General features: G+C 36.6%; 3 protein-coding genes across 3 annotated transcripts; 1 reads left to right on the top strand and 2 right to left on the bottom strand.

Annotated features, from left to right (window-relative positions):
- Positions 1-1,501: 1,501 nt before the first annotated feature.
- On the bottom strand, positions 1,502-2,223 carry LOC124925383 (auxin-responsive protein SAUR21-like). Its single transcript, XM_047465372.1, has one exon. It carries the CDS (start codon positions 2,115-2,117, stop codon positions 1,833-1,835), a length of 285 nt encoding a protein of 94 aa, XP_047321328.1. The 5' UTR covers positions 2,118-2,223; the 3' UTR covers positions 1,502-1,832.
- Positions 2,224-11,328: 9,105 nt separating this feature from the next.
- LOC124924802 (auxin-responsive protein SAUR21-like) lies at positions 11,329-11,616 on the bottom strand. Its single transcript, XM_047464793.1, has one exon. The coding sequence runs from the start codon at positions 11,614-11,616 to the stop codon at positions 11,329-11,331; it is 288 nt and encodes a 95-aa protein (XP_047320749.1).
- A 5,356-nt stretch (positions 11,617-16,972) lies between these two features.
- Positions 16,973-17,343, top strand: LOC124927291 (auxin-induced protein 15A-like). The gene has a single exon (XM_047467684.1). It carries the CDS (start codon positions 16,985-16,987, stop codon positions 17,294-17,296), a length of 312 nt encoding a protein of 103 aa, XP_047323640.1. The 5' UTR covers positions 16,973-16,984; the 3' UTR covers positions 17,297-17,343.
- The last annotated feature ends 1,545 nt before the right edge of the window (positions 17,344-18,888 follow it).

The raw sequence follows: 18,888 nt of genomic DNA, 5'->3' as shown, positions 1-18,888 counted from the left end.
TATAAAAGTTACATAGCTACATCTTTTAATTTATAATATGCCACTTTGATCAAAGAACCAAAGATAGTTACTTGGAAATGTGGTAATTATATACATGAAATGCTACTCAACTTATGGAGCAATCAATTTCTTGTCAAGATGGGGATGTTAGTGAGTGTTGTTAATGGGATAAGAAGACTTGGTTACGGATTGGACTAGCAGCGCTGAAGAACATATACGATGTTGACAGGTTCAGATTAAATGCACAGCTGATATCAAAAGATTTGACTTTTCTTTGAATGTAAGATCGTTCTATTTCCTCTAAAGGGTATATTTATATACAACAATTGTCAGCTTAAATGAAGCAGACACTACTGCAGTGCTACAAAATTTGAGAAATGATCTCTCTCTCTCTCTCTTGCTAATCAAAATCGACAAACTATGATGTCAAATGGCGTGAGCTTTTTCACGCTCAAAGTGAATTCAATGCAAGCCGCACATGAGGTCAATGAAAGCTTCTTCTCTGCATGGGATCGTGAGACCACCCGTCGGGTGAGCAAACCCGAACTCTTCTTCCGCTTTCTCTAGCAGAGTTTGGAATGAAGGATGATTCAAGTATGAAATGGGAAGTACAAATCGTCTCTTTTCACCCTCTCCCACATAGACAGAAAAATGGCCTTTAGGCACACTGGTAGCTGCTGTAATCCCTCGTACCTTGGGAAAAACCTGCTTGAGAAATTTGATAGCCATGGATGTTCTTGATGGTAATGCGTGGATTTTTTGTAATAAGGTAGAATTAACACCAAGTGTGTAATGAATTGATGAAGAGATGATCCTTTGGGTAATGTATTTATAGAGAGATGGAAAGATCATACTCCAAATGAATGGAAACCACCAATATATTAGTCATGGACAAAGAAGATGTAGTTTTCAACAAATGATCCAACACCAGCAAGAGGTATCACATGATTTTGCCTCCTAAATTACTTTGGATTTCTGTGGGGTCCTGTCTGTTTGTAATATGTGGTGTATATATGGTTGGCCTGTTAATATAAATTGAATTATCAAGCTGTGTGAATTAAGTTCCTTTCCTTTAGGGTGGAGTGCTTCATATCCTAGCAGGATAGATAAAAGACATAGCATGTGATCAATTTCTTATTTGTTGGTAGGAGCTGTCATAGGAGTAGGCCATTAAGTCTTGCATATGGCTGTGTCTAACTTGCTAGAAATTGGTCTTCCTACTTTCAATTCTTGTTGCATGGAGCCCGTAATTAAGAATTGACATGCCAATTTGGTAATTGGCATAGTTTTTTTTTTCTAACTTGAATAAATCTAATCATTTTAGTCGTTTCTTTTCTATGATTCTTCTTTTAGTCGGTGCCTTTTGGAAATTTTCTCATGAGATAAAGCTAAGCTTGTTATATACGCGGGGATTTTCATTTGTCATATGTTAGTCAAATTGATTAAAATTTGGTTGCATAAATGAAAAATGCACATTTCGCAAATTCAAGATATCTTCTTCAACTCTACCTATGCATATTTTATCATCTATCTTGTTCACAAATGCTAAGTAAATCAAAATTTAATGTTTGAACTTTGGAGATATGGTTAAGCTGCCAATCAATGAAACCCAACGATAAAAGGAATTATGAGTCAGATTTTTCTCAACTGGAAGATACTCAAAATTGTAAAGTTTTCATGTAAAGAGTGTATACATCGATCTACATTGTATTTGACTGTTAATATAATTACAGTACATTCGAAGCCGAGACTGGGACAAAAAATTGTTGAGTGGAGGCTTTCTAGTTAGTTGTTTTAGAACTCTCATTATGTATTGTTGTCCTTGCATTTTATCAACAATTCAAGCTGCGTGCAATGTCAATGAAATCTTCTTCTGTGCAGGGAATTGTAAGACCACCCATTGGGTGATCAAACCCAAACTCTTCTTCTGCTTTTCTCAACAAGCTCTGGAAAAAAGGATGTTTCAAATATGAAATTGGGACTACGTATCTTTTCCGATCTGTTTCTCCAACATATACTGCAAGGTGCCCTTTTGGTACATTCGAAGATATTGGAGTAGACACAGCCCGTCGGATTGCATTCTTGGATTGTACGATAACCGGTAAGCGGAAACCCATGATCTAGAATAATAAGGTAAATGAATTGTTAGGATTGGAAGAGCAGAATGTTTCAGAGAAAGAGATGAAGTTTGATGGTTGAATGGTGTTGCTGGTTGAGAGATATATATGTAGGTACCATTGGTTTGAATTTATTGGAGAGGTATCATTGGTCCCATTTGGTGAAAATAATTTTGGTCCATTGGAAGACATGTCATGAGGTATCACATGGGCTTGTCTAACACATTCAATATAAATGTATGATATATGTGGAGCCTGTTTTGTGGCTTACCCTCCTGACAGGGAACACATGTAGGTGCAGCTGCGCAAGTAAACCAAGAATGTGGGTGATGCGGTGCGAGTCGAAGAGGCGTTTATGCGAAAGTTGCAGCATCCGAAAATATCTCGCAAGTGTCAGATTTCGACGATTGCCTAGTGTTTTTCGGGCGGAAACGTTTAGGGGCTCAAAATCGCATTTTTTATTAGTTTCGGGTGTTTTTTGCAATTTATTAAAAGTTGTTTATTTCTTTTGCAAGCTAGGGTTTGAGTATTTAAAGGATCTTAAAACACTTTGTTAGGGGAAGATTATTAATCAGAAAACGAGGTTTCCTCAATATCTATCGACTTTCGGTATTCGTAAGAATCAACGAATCTTGATAAAGATTCATCCTAGCCACGCACGCTGCATCAGTTGGTATCAGTTTCCAGTCGACCCTGAGGTATGCCGCCCCGAAGACAGCCGCGCAACCCTACCCCTGGTGCTGATGATGGTGACCTTGCTGAGTTGCGACGTGAAAACGCTGAGTTTCGCCGTGATAACGACGATTTGAGGCGGCAGGTTGAATGGTTGACGCAACGGATGGATGCATCTATGCACATGCACCACCCTGAAGATGATGTTACGATGACAGATGAAAACCCTCTCGGTGGTCTTCGGAATCGATCCCCTGAACGCCCCAATCATCGCTGGGAGCAGGCTTTCAGGGTGGACATCCCTAAGTTCGATGGTAGTCTATCACCGGAAGAGTTTATTGATTGGCTTTCTCAGGTTGAAGAGATTCTGGATTTCAAGGAAGTTCCTGCAGATCGTCGTGTACCCCTTGTTACGATCCGCTTACATGGTCGTGCACAAGCATGGTGGCAGCAGTTGAAACAGACACGTGTTCGTCATGGTAAGGCAAAGCTCACGAATTGGGACAAATTCAGGAAGCATATTAGGGCTGCGTTTCTACCATATAATTACGAACGTAACCTGTACCAGCGGTTCCAGAATCTTCGTCAGGGTTCTCGTTCCGTGGATGACTATTCCACTGAGTTTTACACCTTTGTGGCTCGTGTTGACCTGTCTGAGTCCCCTCTCCAGTTGGTTTCTCGCTATATTGGTGGCCTTCGCCTCCAGTTGCAGGATATTTTGAATATGTTTGATCCCTTGACTGTTTCTGAGGCACATCAGCGTGCTTCACAGGCTGAGAAACAGCTAGCCAGGCGCGGTTCGGGTAGCTTTGGAAAACAGGTTGTCCCCACTAGTGGCATTGGTTCTTCTTCCCAGTCGGCCCATCCCACCCCAGCCCCCCCTCGCGGCACTACAGCCCCCCCGCAGGGACGTCCCGGTGGCTTGCGTTGTTTCAATTGTGGTGAAGTTGGCCATCGCCAAGCAGAGTGTCGCAACCCAAAGTCCACCAATCGTGGTCTTTTTACTGAGGTGGATGATCCTGACTCTGCTCTTCCTTCAGATTCAGCCCCAGTGTATGATGTTTATGATGATGAGGCAGCGGAGGAGTATGTTTCTGGTGATGTTGGCCCCCTTTTGGTGATTCGTCGATCATGTTTAACCCCTCGTGCTCCTGACAACGAGTGGTTACGCAATAATCTGTTCCATTCCACTTGTACCATCGGTGGCAAAGTTTGCACCTTCATCATTGATGCTGGGAGTTGTGAGAATGTGATTTCTGAGGTTGCAGTTTCGAAGCTGGGTCTGTCCACTGAACCTCATCCCAAGCCTTATCGCTTGTCCTGGCTGAGTCAAGGTACGGATGTTACAGTTTCGAAGCGCGTACTTGTTAATTTTTCCATTGGTTCCCATTATCGTGATGCTGTATATTGTGATGTGGTTCATATGGATGCTTGTCACCTTTTACTTGGTCGCCCTTGGCAGTTTGATCATTCTGTTATACATGATGGGCGTGCTAATACCTACACGTTCTTATTTCATGGTACCAAGATTGTGTTGATGCCAAATCAGCCCAAGAAGGGTGCTGCCCCCACTCATCATGCGTCCCCCCCTGCCACCTTGTTGTCTCGGGGTCCTTTTCAGACCGCCATGGTCGAATCAGGCATGGTGTTTGCTCTATTTTGTTCGCTGATTACCTGTGGTGCTAGTTCTGAGGTGCCTATTCCAGTGCAGCCGCTGTTACAGGAGTTTGCAGATGTTTTTCCTGAGAATCTGCCTTGTGCCTTGCCTCCTTTGCGTGATATCCAGCATCACATTGACTTGGTTCCAGGTGCTGCCCTACCCAACCGTCCTCATTACCGCATGAGTCCCAAAGAACATGAAGAGTTGCGTAGACAGGTGGAGGACTTGCTGGCTAAGGGACACATTCGAGAGAGCCTTAGTCCCTGTGCTGTCCCGGCCCTTCTTACCCCAAAAAAGGATGGGTCTTGGCGTATGTGCATTGATAGTCGTGCTATCAACAAGATTACAGTGCGTTATCGGTTTCCTATTCCCCGGTTGGATGACTTGTTGGATCAGTTGGGTGGTGCTTCTGTGTTTAGCAAACTGGATCTCAAGAGTGGATACCATCAGATTCGTATTCGCATGGGTGATGAGTGGAAGACTGCCTTTAAGACTCGTGAGGGCTTATATGAGTGGCTGGTTATGCCGTTTGGTCTGTCGAATGCTCCTAGCACCTTTATGCGTGTGATGAACCAGGCTCTTCGCCCTTTCATTGGGAAGTTTGTAGTCGTTTACTTCGACGACATCTTGATTTACAGTGACAGCGAGGTAGCACACCTCTCCCATCTTCGTGAGGTGTTATCTGTTCTCCGGCGTGACAAGTTCTATGCTGCTTCCTCGAAGTGCACATTTCTTACTGATTCTACCCAGTTCCTCGGTTATGTGGTGTCTCGGGAGGGCCTGAAAGTGGACCCGAGTAAGGTACTGGCTGTCAATCAGTGGCCCCGCCCCTCTTCGATCACTGAAGTTCGCAGTTTTCATGGCTTGGCTTCCTTCTATCGGCGTTTTATTCCTCACTTCAGTAGTGTTACGGCTCCTATCACTGATTGTATGAAGGGGGTTAAGTTCTTCTGGACGGATGATGCCGAGGCTGCCTTTGTTGAGATCAAGCACCGACTCACTTCAGCCCCTATTTTGGTTCTTCCTGATTTTTCCCAGCCATTTGAACTACATTGTGATGCTTCGAAATTGGGTATTGGGGCTGTACTTAGCCAATCTGGGCGTCCTGTTGCTTATTTTAGTGAGAAACTGTCTAGCGCTAAACTTCGTTTCAGTACCTATGATATTGAGTTCTATGCTATTGTCCAGGCAGTCAAACACTGGCGTCATTATTTATTTCAGCGGGAGTTTGTCTTATATACGGATCATGATTCCCTCAAGCATCTTGGTGGTCAGGACAAGATTTCTCATCGTCATGCTTCGTGGGTCTCTTATTTACAGCAGTTTACTTTTGTGATTAAACACAAGGCTGGTGTGTTTAATCGCGTGGCTGATGCTTTGAGTCGTCGTCATGGGCTGTTGGCGGAGATGCGTGTCCATGTACCCGGCTTTGATTCGTTTGTGGACCTCTATCGTGATGATCCTTTCTTTTCTCAGGTCCTCATTCGCATCCAACAGGGGGATTCGAGGGACTTTGTCTTGGAGGATGGGTTCCTTTTCCGCGGTGTGCAGCTGTGCATTCCAGATTGCAGCCTGCGTTTGAGGATGATTCAGGAACTCCACAAAGAAGGCCATGTTGGGCGTGATCGTACCTTCCAGCTTCTTGCAGCTTCTTATTTCTGGCCTTCGATGCGCAAAGAGGTGGGGCGTTTTGTTGCTCGTTGTCGTGTTTGTCAGTTGGCTAAGGGCGCTTCGACTAATGCCGGGTTATACTTGCCTCTGCCTATTCCCACTCAACCATGGTCTGATGTTAGTATGGATTTTGTCCTTGGGCTGCCACGTACCCAGCGTGGTTCTGATTCGATTTTTGTGGTGGTTGACCGATTCTCGAAGATGGTTCATTTCATTCCCTGCAAGAAAACCTCTGATGCTGTGGCTGTTGCACAGCTTTATTTCAGGGATGTGTATCGCCTTCATGGACTTCCTGCCTCCATAGTTTCTGATCGGGACACTCGCTTTGTGAGTCACTTTTGGAGGAGTCTTTGGCGTTTGGTTAATACTCAGCTGAATTTTAGCAGTGCCTATCACCCGCAAACTGATGGCCAAACTGAAGTTGTTAATAGGTCTTTGGGGAACCTTCTGCGCAGTTTAATTGGGGATCATCCTAAGGCTTGGGATCTGAAGCTGCCTCAGGCCGAGTTTGCTCACAATCATGCTGTTAATCGCTCCACTGGTTTCAGTCCTTTCCATGTGATTTACGGGCTGTCTCCGCGTGCTCCTCTTGATTTGTTAGCGCTGCCCAGCAAGGTGCGTCCTCATTCCACTGCTGCGGGTTTTGTTGGTCAGTTGGCTCAGGTTCATCAGACCACTCATGACCGCTTGGTTGCTGCTACTGCCAAGTACAAGGAGAAGGCTGATTCGAGAAGGCGTGCTGTTGATTTTGAAGTTGGTGACTTTGTGTGGGCTATTCTGACTAAGGATCGTTTTCCAGCTCATGAATATAGCAAGCTTGCTGCTAAGAAGATTGGTCCTGTTGAGATTGTGGAGAAGATCAACCCCAATGCTTATCGTTTACGCCTTCCCAGCCATGTGCGTACCTCTGATGTGTTCAATGTGAAGCATCTTGTTCCTTTTGTGGGTGAGTCTTCTTCTGATGAGGATGATGCGGTTCCAGATTCGAGGACGAATCTTTTCTACCCTGGGGGGAATGATGCGGTGCGAGTCGAAGAGGCGTTTATGCGAAAGTTGCAGCATCCGAAAATATCTCGCAAGTGTCAGATTTCGACGATTGCCTAGTGTTTTTCGGGCGGAAACGTTTAGGGGCTCAAAATCGCATTTTTTATTAGTTTCGGGTGTTTTTTGCAATTTATTAAAAGTTGTTTATTTCTTTTGCAAGCTAGGGTTTGAGTATTTAAAGGATCTTAAAACACTTTGTTAGGGGAAGATTATTAATCAGAAAACGAGGTTTCCTCAATATCTATCGACTTTCGGTATTCGTAAGAATCAACGAATCTTGATAAAGATTCATCCTAGCCACGCACGCTGCATCAGTGGGGAATGCAATAAATGTTGAGTGTAATATCCACATATTAACAATGAGGAGATCGGGACTTTAGATATAACAATATATGTACATATATAGTATTTTCTAACTATCCATATATGTTTGTTTGATCATTTGAAAGAAAAAACTATCCAGCAATGCACCCCTCTGAGGGATAAATAGATAATTTTTTTTGAGACCTGGGTTTTTCTTGAACGAGGCTGGCACAATATCTCACTGTCATGTCCACACTTTGATTCAAAGTGCTTTCTGGGAATCGAATTTGAGACCTCAATCTCTCACCACCTTGAACTTCCCTGGGTATGTCCTTTTGAAGGATATAATTTAGTTTCACACAAGTTAAAATAGTAGAAAGCTTTAATACAAGTTTTTTTTCTCCAATTTCATTACAGAGGTAAATGTAAAAATAATAATTGAATTCAAATTATTTATTGATTGAAAAAAGTATGAACCTAGATATGATTATTTTTCTCAATATTATTTATATTCCTAGTATGGTATGTCTCGTATTATCATTTGAAGATCTGTTTTTGTTTCTTCTTAACAGAGTTTTATCCCTCTTCTCTTTTGTGTGATTTTTCATTGGCAAATCAAGCCGCAGGAAAGGACAAAGAAGGTTTGTTCTCTGTAGGGAATTGTAGACAGCTCATATGATGAGTGATGATCAAACCCAAACTCCTCTTCTGCATGTCTTAACAAGCTTTGGAACAAATGACGGTTGATATGAAATTGGGACTATGCAGGGTATTTTCTCTTCTTCTCTCACTTAAACGGCAAGATATCCTTTGGGTTTCGAAAATAAAAAGCTGAAGTACAATGGATTCTTACTCTAAGCATATCTATGAACAACCTCTGGAAATTATTGCTATCGGATTCTACAAAACGATGTAACATATAAGAATTTAGAAGAATCTTGGCCTTAAATGCATAATAAACATTGAAAGTCGGTAACTTTTTCATCGAATTCAAGATGGTTCCATTTCCTCTAGAGGCATTTTTATACAACAATTGCCAACCTTACAAAACACTGCTGCTACAAAATTTGAGAGATATTCTCTCTCTCACTTTCTATATACATATAGCTAATCAAGTCAGACAAGTTATGATGTCAGATGGCGTGAGCTATTTCAATGTTAATTCAATGCAAGCTGCACATTAGGTCCATAAAATCTTCTTCTTTGCATGGGATCGTGAGACCACCCGCCGAGTGAGCAAACCCGAACTCTTCTTCCGCTTTCTCTAGCAGAGTTTGGAATGAAGGATGATTCAAGTATGAAATGGGAAGCACAAATCGCCTCTTTTCACACTCTCCTACATAGACAGCAAAATGACCTTTAGGTACACTGGTAGCTGCTGTATTCCCTCGTGCCTTGGGCAAAACGTGCTTGAGAAATTTGATAGCCATGGATGTATGTTCTTGACGGTAATGTGTGAATTTTTATGCTATTTTGGGGAATAAGGTAATACTAATTCCAGGTGTTGGATGAAATGATTAAGAGTGGATCCTTTGGATGGAGTATTTATAGTAGGAAAGGGAGATGGTACTCCAATTGAATGACAGCCACAAATGTATAATTAGTCATGGACCTAAGCTGCAGTTTTCAGAAAATGATCCAACACCATCAAGAGGTATCACATGACTTTGTCTCCTCATTTAATTCAAATTTCATATCTTTGTGTGGGGACCTATCTTGCCAAATATTTTGAAGATTGTCTGTTGGTAATGTGTGGTTTTATATGGATTGGCTGGTTTGTTAGTATTATTTTGATTATCATGTTGTGTGGACTAAGTTCCTTTCTATTGGGGTCGAGTAGAAGAGCATAGATAAAAGACATAGCATATGATCATTTTCTTCTGTGTTGTTAGGATCTATCAAGGAGGTAGGACATTAAGTTATTCCCATTGCTTTGCCTAACTTGTTAGAAATCGGTCTTCCTACTTGCAATTTTAGAATGGAGCCCATGATTAAGCAGTGAAGTGATGTGCCAGTTTGGCAAATGGCATAGGATAACACATTAATCTCTATTGTGTAAAGGATTTTTTTTAGAGAATTGTATTGTTTTTTTCGGTATATAAAAAGTTTAGTGTTAAATAATGAAAATTACATTTGCAGGAAAGGAAATGATTTAAACAAAGAATTATATGAATTATAATTGATTTGACAACCAACAGCAAATCTCCAATCAATTAGTCTGATGAATTTGTTATTTGATAACATTCCATTCTCGGCGTTTGACTTTCCATATTTCTTTCAAGGAAGATAGAGAGATAACTCTACACTCCCCCTCAAGTTGGGTAGTAGATATTGAGAGTACCCAACTTACACATACTTCCTCAAATCGACTTGGGAAGGGCTTTGATGAGAATGTTAACCACCTAATAGGATGTTGTCGAGGAGATGAAAATGTTGATGACATTCTTTCAATTTGACTGATTCTAATCCATGATTCACTTAGTTAGAAGAGTGGCTCTTGGACCTTGGCTCTTGCCTCTTGGCTCTTGACCTTTGGCCCTTGGAAATTGGAACTTGACTCTTGAAGTGAAAAATGATAATTTTTGGACAGATGAAATGTTGGAAGAAATCTTTTGAAACACGAAGACGATGCTCGATACAAATTCGACTGAAGTGCAGTTTCGAAACGACGAAACTGCCAAAAAAAGAGAAAAAAAAACGCACTGGAATTTGTGATAAATAATTTTAGGAAAATATGAGATTATAGAATCATTTGAGTTCTCCTCCAATGACTATTTACACCATTGGAGGAGGCAGCTGAAAATTGTGAATGAGTTTCTTCAAGATGGAAATTTTTGCTCTGATACCATGAAGGATTTTTAAGAGAATTGTATTGCTTTTTTCAGTACATAAGAAGTCTAGTGTTAAATAATGAAAATTACATTTGTAGGAAAGAAAATGATTTAAACAAAGAATCATATAAATTGTAATTGATTTGACAACGAACAACTAATCTCCAATCAATTAGCAAATCAATTAGTCTCATGGATTTTGCTACTGATAACATTTCATTCTCGGAATCGTTTAACTTTCCATATTTCCTTCCAAATAGATAATTCTACAATAAAAAATAAAACTTTACTTTAATTTTTCTAAAGGAAGTTCAACTTGAATACTTGACACGTTTATGCCATAATACATGTTACAGTAAAAATATATATAATTAGTTATTGAATCTACTTGCATGCGATGCATAGGCATTAATTAGCCTGAGTAACCTGCATGCACTACCAAAGAACTACAGCAGTTGAGAGTCAAAGAATTTAATCTGCTCAAGCTATGATTTACATGTCTAATTATTTCAGCAATGTCTTTTGTATGATACTTCTTTTAGTTGGTGCCATTTTGGCTTTTCGAGGTTTGATGCTTCATGAGATAAAGCTAAGCTGCTATAAGGTTGGAATTGTCATTTCTTCAAATGTTATTCAAACAGATTCTATATTTGGTTCCAGAAATGGAAAAAAGGCACATGTCATAAATTGAACACTTCTTTATTTCTACCTACACATATTTAAATAGCTATCTTCTTCACAAAACTAAGTAAACTAAATTTTCAATGATTGAACATTTGAGACTTGGTTAAGCTGCCAATCAATAAAAATCAACAAGAAAAAGAATTATGAGTATTTTTTTGCAACAGGAACATAATTCAATATTCTAAACTCTTCATGTCAAAGAACTGTATACATCGTGATTTATATCATATTTGACTGTCAATATAATACAGTATAGTTGAAGCTGAGACTAACAAAAAAATGTTTAATGTGGAGGCCCTATTAGTTAGTTTTGTTAGAACTATTTATGTCTTGTCATCCTTGCACTTCATGAACAATTCAAGCTGCGGGTGATATCAATGAAATCTTCTTCTGTGCAAGGAATTGTAAGACCACCCGTTGGGTGATCAAACCCAAACTCTTCTTCTGCTTTGCTTAACAAGCTCTGGAAAAAAGAATGCTTCAAGTATGAAATTGGGACTACGTAGCGTTTCCTCTCCGTCTCTCCCACGTATACTGCAAGGTGCCCTTTGGGTATGTTTGAAGATATTGGAGTAGACATAGCCCGTCGGATTGCTTTCTTGGATTGTACGATCACTGGCAAGCGGAAACCCATGATCTCAGACAAGTAGTGGAGTGGTATTCTTTGGGATTGGACGCACAGATTGTTTAAGAGAAATGGATGAAGTGTTATGGTTGTATGGTGTTGCTGGATGAGTGATATATGTAGAGGTAACATTTGTCTGGATTTATTGTAGAAGAGGTATCATTGGTCCCAATTTGTTCAGATCAGTTTGATACATTGGGAAACATGGCATGTGCCATCTTCACATGGGGTTGTCTAACAAATTTATTATAAATGGTATTGTATAAGTGGAGCCGGTAATTGTAGCTTACCCTCCTGACAAAGAAGAAGAAGAAGAACAGGCCTGTGTAAGTAGATTGTGAATATGTTGGGGATGCAAAAGCATTCTTAGTGTAATATCCACATATGCATTTTGAGGAGATTGGGTGGTGATAGTTATTTAAGGAACCTTCCTTTGTCCAAACTTTAAATTTCAGAATTTAAGGCGACAGTAACCATCTGCATTTGTGTTCAGACCATGAAGTTCTAGGAAAGACTCCTTTAGATGGTAAATTGTATATCGATGAATAAAGCAATCCAAAGAACAGTAAAGGCACAGTGATATAGCAGAGCCTACCTTCCCCCCATTTCTGGGATGAACAGAAAAATGTCAAGCATATACAAGGAAAGTAAGTGATTACCTTTAGAGGTTATCTGTCATGGTCATTCACGATGCATAACACCTAATAAATACCCTGTTTTCTAGATACAAGACTTGAGATATAAAAATTCTGGCACATATTTCTCAGTAGGGCTGTATAACTGGCACTTTGACCTAAATACTAGTTAATTTCATTACAGTGCATGACAAATGGTAAAGGTGATAGAACTTCAATTTTATACTTTACCAGCCTTTTAATTTATGTTATCTGTTCGTTAGTGTGTGACTCTTCTCAAAACAAAGGCTCAAACTATATTCTCAACTATATTCTGGTATTAACAATATGTAGTATTGGTATATTTCAATTTTTGATTGAGCCCATCAAACATTGTAGTTTGCTTCTTTATTAGTATAGCTGCATATATCATTATTCTTATGACATCATTTGTTGCTCCTTCATTGCGAGAACGCTCGGAATTCAATTGAAAGGAAAGGGAGAAAACAAAGATGTCAAATTTGAATGGAAGCGAAAAAAGACAGTTAATTAGTTCTCATCAATATTCATACTTTAAGTACAATTGTAATGTATTTATGAAAAAGAAAATATGCATCTTTGTTTTCCACTATCAAAGCAGGGTCCTTCTTAAGATCTTATACTTTTCTACTAATTGTACAGCGAGGGACATCCAAAGGATTCAAGGACAAGTGATGCAGGATGGTACATCTCCCTTTAAATCTCTATCTCATTAGATTATTTTGTTTATTGCTTTGGTCAGGTAAACAACAAAGTTTTATGGTAATGAGATGTGTTGAGACACCAACCAGCACTGAAAGACAGTTGATTTAGATTATTGCCAACTCATATGGTCAAGCTGTGGTATCATCTAGACTCTCTGTATAATAATTGATGGTACTTGTTGCAATAATTTTTTATGCAATCATATTAATTAATTTAGTTTTATATTTTAATGAGAAAACGAATAATATTATATATAAACTAATAACCTGTTCTTCATAGTGACAAGGCTGAGGAGGCTAGAGGTGGTTTGGGATGGCAACCTGCTGCATCTCCCCTGCCTTAGGTCGGTATAATTAGCAAAAAGAAGGGGTATTTGTTAAAGTTTTTGAATAGTTAACTCTCTTAACAAAAAAAATTGATGGCAAAACGAATTTCTCACGGTTTTCAAAAATTTACCAGAAAATTGAGCCTGAAATTCAGTATGAAAAATGAAACGAACTTCTTTCCTTACAAATATATAAGATAGCAAGTTGGTTATATAAAATTAAATTAGATTGATCTTAATACTATGACAAAATTATCAATTCAATGTGGTTTGATTACTGACTTGTTGATTGAAGAATGTTCATGTCATATATTCAACACTTCTGTTTATGCCAGTGGATAATAAATATTTTGTCGGTGAAGCAAAGAATTATGAATTCGGTTGTGCTCTGATTGAAATGAATTATTGATCGTCTCTTGTTGAACGAATAACTTTACTATTATGTAATAGTAAAGTTAATTTATTGTAACTGTGTACCCAAGCTTCTTTTAGTCAAGAAGAAAAGTGTGATCAATTTATCTAGGAATGGCTTATTTCTAAAGGGCTCGACATTAATTGTTGTATATGAATTCAATAGGTTTCAGTTGCATACCTTTTAGGCTTTATATATACATGTGATATCCTCCAATAAATAAAGACACTAACTTGAATGTTTGAGAGGTTGTTCAAAATCTAAACAAGGCAACTCATGTGAACTTACTTGGTTAAATTTGTTAAACCTTGCATGTTCATTCATTTACCAAATTATTCTTGATGATTCTAGATTAATGTTTCTTTATTTCTCAACATAAATTATGCTACCCTGTTACCCTATTAGGTTAAATATAAAAATCACTTCCTCTCATTGAATTTCCATCTCGCATTTTATGAAATTTAGTGTTTAAAATAAGCTTTCAATCTTTATGATACCGATCTTCATATTATTAACAACCTTTTTTCATGGTAGCCTCTTTTATTTCTTTTTTTTTCTAAAAAAATTAGGCCATTTCATTTGTAAGCAATGAAATCTCAAATTCTTTTTTTTTTTGTCAAAGTTATATACATTTCATAGCGTTTACAAATATAACTCAGTAGGTAAAGTGGAACAACATATGAGAAATTAAATAGACTTTAAGTCATATTTAAAAAACTACTTTGTGTGTGGATTTTGGGTCATTCATTGATGACTTTCTCTCGGTGAATCGTCTCTCACTTCATTTGTCATCGTTATACTTTTTGTACCGTTTTGTCGATTGTTATTTGTGTTCCGACTTAGAACTGTTTGCTCGTTTTGTCATATTCTTTCATCGGTTTTTGGATCGTCTGAAGGTCTTGAAAGAATAAAAGTTTAAATATATCGAGATCTTATTCGGTCCACTCTTCTGACAGATTTTCCTATTTGTGTCTTTGTGATCCAATGTGCAGTGGGATTTTTGGTTCTAGGAATCCATTTGATTTTGTATTCCTCAAAAACTAATTCCTCTGGTGGGGACACATTCAAAGAGATATCAGACTATATATTTATCGCAAGAAATTTGTTTAAGAGATTGATGAATCAGTTTAGTTTGTCGGTAGGAGAAATTATTTTTAGGATTTATATCATTAACAACTTCTTGACAATCTGAAAGAATTTGAACGTCATTGAATCTTAGACCTTTGACGGTGATGATCGCAAGTTTGATTGCTTCCATTTCAGCGATGATAACATTTTTCTATTAATTTCTTTTGTCTTGCTAGCAAATAATTCCCCTTTATTTGTGCTAATAATGACGGTAATATGATTTGTGTTTGCATCATTGTTAATTGTTGCGTCAATATTTGCAATGAATGTGTTATTTTCAACTGTTCGAGATTTTTGCTGTTGTGATAGTTTTGAGATATTTATATTTTGAAAGACTCTTGTATAGCTAACTTTAAAATTATGTCCACTTTCGCTGCCTGTACTATGAAAATAAATTAGTTATTCATTGTTTTCCAAATTTACCAACAAAGATGAGTAATAATTTCAATTTGTTCGTCTCTTTTCTTGAAGTTGTCACTAATCTAATTCTGAAAATTAAAATTAACTACGTTAAGATCCGTGGTATTGGTTAGAATGACATTTTGTGCAGATTATTATGAAAATTTCTGCTAGTAAGATTAATTTTCGTTGCAAATTTTTTTTTTCACAACTCTCCACATAATTTTTTTTTTGGAAGCACAATTTAAATACCAAATATCTTTTCACATATCTTGATTAAAATTAGCAATCTGCACTAATATTAGTTTGATCTAAATATTTATAAAAATTCACTTTTCTTCGTCTATTTTTTATTTTAAAAGATTTCATCTAATTTAATCACATTGAAAAGAATTTTACCCTTTTACTTTTAACAATTTCAAAAGTAAAAGTAATTCTGATGGTGATAAATAACCTCACTTTGACATAATCTCACTATAAATTACCCTCCATCGACCTCTGTTATATATTATTAATTATTTCAGACAAAAACCCACAAATAATTAATTTTATATAGGCTAGACATGGATTAACCCAATTTAAAATAATTAATTTTATATAGGCTAGACATGGATTAACCCAATTTGTAGTGTCAAATATAAATAATAAATAATGTAGAGACCTGCTTTTGTATTTATGAATCCCAATATTAGATAACTACAATATCTGATGTCCAATCATGTATGGAAAAAAGAAAATCCAATCCTTATCCAAAGATTAATTTTTCATAATTCTTAGATAAAGTGGATAATGCAATTATTTTGTTTCATCAGTTGACAACATTTTTAATTGATTTGGAGAACACTTGATAATCTATTATATATAACATATTAATAAGTATTTGTTGACTGTTCAAACTTAAGACATTCCTTAATCAAACCAAGCACAAGCATATGATGCCCCCCCATATGTTATGTCTTCTCAACTTACTTTCTTTCTTTTGGATGAAAAGCAACAACCTTCACTTCAACTTATCACAACCCAACATCTGCCTCTCTTTCACCAGGATCATCAATTGGACCCACCTCAACTCCTCTCACAAAATGAATATAGTAAAACAAAACAGTCATTATAAATAATAATTATCTTTTGACCCATATTATAACTTGGAAGTGTACACAGCTGGCAAAAGGGGTTAGCTTAATTGATTCATCTTTTCAAGTCTAGTCTAAGTTCAATGCTTCTTCATGATCTTTCAAGAATATGTTTAAGTAACTTATATGAATTGGAGCTATATATATAGATATGGACTTAATTTGATGTCTCTAAGAACAACCCCACCTGAAAAAATTGAAACATATGATCAATAATTGATTGCTTTACACACATGCATGTGTAAAATCAATCATCATAAATATTGTTTTTATCTGGATGGAAAACAGGGTGCTTGATTGTAGCAATATTAGTTAATTATAGCCACTCAACAACTTGCATGGTTTCACCACCAATGAATTAAGAAATTATGGTAGGACATGTATGCTTCTCAACAAATCAGCCATTACAATACCCATGTGATTTTCTACTATTTCCCCCCACTATCCATGTCCCCTCTTCTAATCTAAACTTTTAATCCTCTTTCTTTGATTAGTACTAACTACTTATAAGGCTAGGCTAGCTAATTAGCAAGCTATATATACTTCCCCACCCCCCAACGGTCCATTTCAATCAAAACCCACAAGTTTTAACTCCTCCTAAAGCTAATTAGTTCTAATAATAATGGGTCTAAGGTCACTTGCTCAGGCCAAACAGAAGCTGCAAAGGACCCTCTCCCCAAGAATCAACAGAGCTGTTGTTTCAAGGGCATCGACTGATCATGTTCCAAAAGGCCATTTTGCTGTTTATGTTGGGAAATCAAATAAGAGGTTTGTGATCCCAATAACCTATTTGAGCCATCCAATGTTTCAGGAATTGTTGCATTGGGCAGAGGAAGAATTTGGCTTCGACCATCCCATGGGAGGACTAACCATCCCTTGCAGTGAGGATTACTTTGTTAGCCTCACTTCTATGTTGAGTTCTTCTTCTTCATGAAATCAATCTACAAGTGCATTTTCTTCACTTTTTTTTGTTTCTTTGATGGAGGGTTTAATATATAGGAGTAGCTCAGGCAGTTAATTGTTGCCACCTTTCAGTTTTGTAACTATGGATATAATGAAGTCCATATTGTCATTGTGATTAATGATCAATTGTTGCCAAAGAATTTTGTTAACCATTCATGTAGCTAAGCAAAGAAAGGGAAATAGGATGTCACTATTAGATGATCACCTTTAATTTAATTAGTTAGTTGTATTAATAAATTAATGAAGTTCTTCACAAATCAAATAGCTGATCAACATATTTATTTGATGAATGAGGGGCTCAAATTTGGGTGGATTCAAACTTTGAATTGTGTTATATGAATTTCAGCTATCAAATTTTGTTGACAAGTTTGTAAATGAAATAATATTATAAACTTTTTGAGTGTATTATTTTTAAATGGCCGAATGGTCAAATTGGAGCGACTTACTAGGGCAATTGAGATTCCGACCTTACAATTTTATACTTTTCATTGTTAAAGTTATATAAAACGAGATTTGTATTAACGATTTCAAACGCGGTTAATTTATTATTTAAAATAAAAGATAGTAAATTAATTAAATAAATAAAATATTAATGTCACTGATTTAACTACCGAATTTTAGTGAATTAATGATTTTAAATATTAATTCTCTAAATCTATTCAGCATCTTTTTTACGAAAAAAAAATCTAAAAATAATTAAAATGAACACTTGTAAACCTATAAAAACACCCAAATTATTATGATAATTCAAACAAAAATAGTTATTTAAGAGATTAAAATTTTTAGATTCTATATAGAATATATACTTTAAGTTGGAGATAACTCAATAATCATAAATAAAAAAAAAATTAGAATAAACTCTGATTTAAAAAATACCATACTAACAGTTTTTGGCTAGGCACTACAACAAAATGTTTGATTTGATTGATGATTTTTTTCAATTAGCCTTTAAAATAGTGTCGCTTAGAGCATGATTGACGTTGGGTTATTTGGTGTGGTTTTGTTGGATTTTTTAGAAAAATAAAAAGAGTTGATGAATAAGTAGGTTATTTGAATGTCTAAAGGGTTGAATTATTATATTATTTATTTGTATTTAAAATTTACAATAATTATATATATATATATATATATATATATATATATATTAGTTGATAATTTAAATGATAACTAAATTATAATAATTAACTTAATGATTTTCTTTATAATATTTATTTGCAGTTACTCTTCTAATAATTGTGCAATTCTTAACTCATTTTTTTTTATTATATTTTACATATAAATTTATTTATTTTTTTAATCTTATTTCTGAATTATGATTTTTGAATTTTTTTTTGCAAACAAATTTTACAGTTAAGTTTTCGTTAGAATTTTGTAATTTTTACTTTCATGTACACACATTATCTTTGGTGGTACGATATAAACCTCAGAATTTGGGGTCTATACAAATTTAAATTTTAGACCCCTAAAATAGTAAAAAAAAAAAAAAATTAATTAATAAAATAAAATATAAATAATTAATATATTATAATACGAGACTAAAAAGGAGATAAAAAAATATTTTTA

The sequence above is a fragment of the Impatiens glandulifera genome, chromosome 2 (genome assembly GCF_907164915.1).
Source record: "Impatiens glandulifera chromosome 2, dImpGla2.1, whole genome shotgun sequence".
NCBI lineage: Eukaryota > Viridiplantae > Streptophyta > Magnoliopsida > Ericales > Balsaminaceae > Impatiens > Impatiens glandulifera.
Note: the sequence above shows the minus strand (reverse complement) of the source record. Positions and strands in the feature narration are given on the sequence as shown.